Below are 870 nucleotides of genomic sequence, written 5' to 3'. Positions count from 1 at the left end.
GGTCAGTAGTTCACCATTCGGAGCAATGGCAAAGTGGTTGATTAGTGCATAATTTTCTAATATGACTAATTTGCAGGTAATAGTTCTGAGGTTTTTTTAAATAGTTTTATTATCTGGTATTGATATATTGATAATAAATATCTGATAAAATGCTGAGGTTGGGAGCAGTAAGAATATGTATGCAGAGGGAGAAGTTCTGATCACACTAACCTACTGAAAGCCATTGTCCCTGTTTACTGTTCAGATTGAGCTATAAAAGAATAATTCCTTCTAAAGTGTTTTAGAGGTTCTTTTTAAAAAGTCCTTGACTCTTTTTTTTCCTTTTGTTTTGTCCTTCCGGCTAGGTTTTAATGGTTTGGATTCGTTTGTTTTCAGTTTTTAATAACTGTGTCATCACATGTACTGTCCCCAAAGAAAATGATTTGGCCTTGCCGAAGTGAGCACAAATTCAATCTACACCAGCGCTGAGAACTCTAGATGTGTTAAGAGCTGGCTTTGCTGCTTTTAGACAGTGTTTAGCCAAATAAGACTCCTCAGTTCCCACAGGCAGTCTGGTGTTTACTAGGCTGAAGGTCATGCTAGGTGGCTGATGATTCAGTGATGTCTCCTTTCTTCACGGTGCATTTTAATTGTTTTCCTGAGTATGTGCAGGGCTGTTCACTCTGAAAGTGTGAGTCAGGCCCAAATGTCTAGGCATCCGCTGTGACTTTTGTTTTATCACTGTGTGTGACTTAACTAAAAATTAAAAACATAACATGGGTGTGGGGCACAAGGACTTATTTCTGCTCTTGATGTATTTGTCATCCTGGTATTTAAGAACACTGAACTGTATGCATGTTGACACTGATGGTTTTCATTATTTTCTACAGT

At 37.9% G+C, this 870-nt stretch overlaps 1 protein-coding gene across 1 annotated transcript in view; it reads left to right on the top strand.

Annotated features, from left to right (window-relative positions):
• The window catches only part of GDA (guanine deaminase), a 41,428-nt gene that overhangs the window by 18,839 nt on the left and 21,719 nt on the right, over positions 1-870 (top strand). The window contains 1 exon segment of the mRNA XM_008585534.1: positions 260-286. Coding sequence (XP_008583756.1) covers positions 260-286 — 27 coding nt within the window.

The sequence above is a fragment of the Galeopterus variegatus genome, unplaced genomic scaffold, assembly GCF_000696425.1.
Source record: "Galeopterus variegatus unplaced genomic scaffold, G_variegatus-3.0.2 Scaffold3611, whole genome shotgun sequence".
In the NCBI taxonomy this organism is placed as follows: domain Eukaryota; kingdom Metazoa; phylum Chordata; class Mammalia; order Dermoptera; family Cynocephalidae; genus Galeopterus; species Galeopterus variegatus.
The sequence above is the reverse complement of the archived record's forward strand: the minus strand, read 5'-3'. Positions and strand labels throughout refer to the sequence as shown.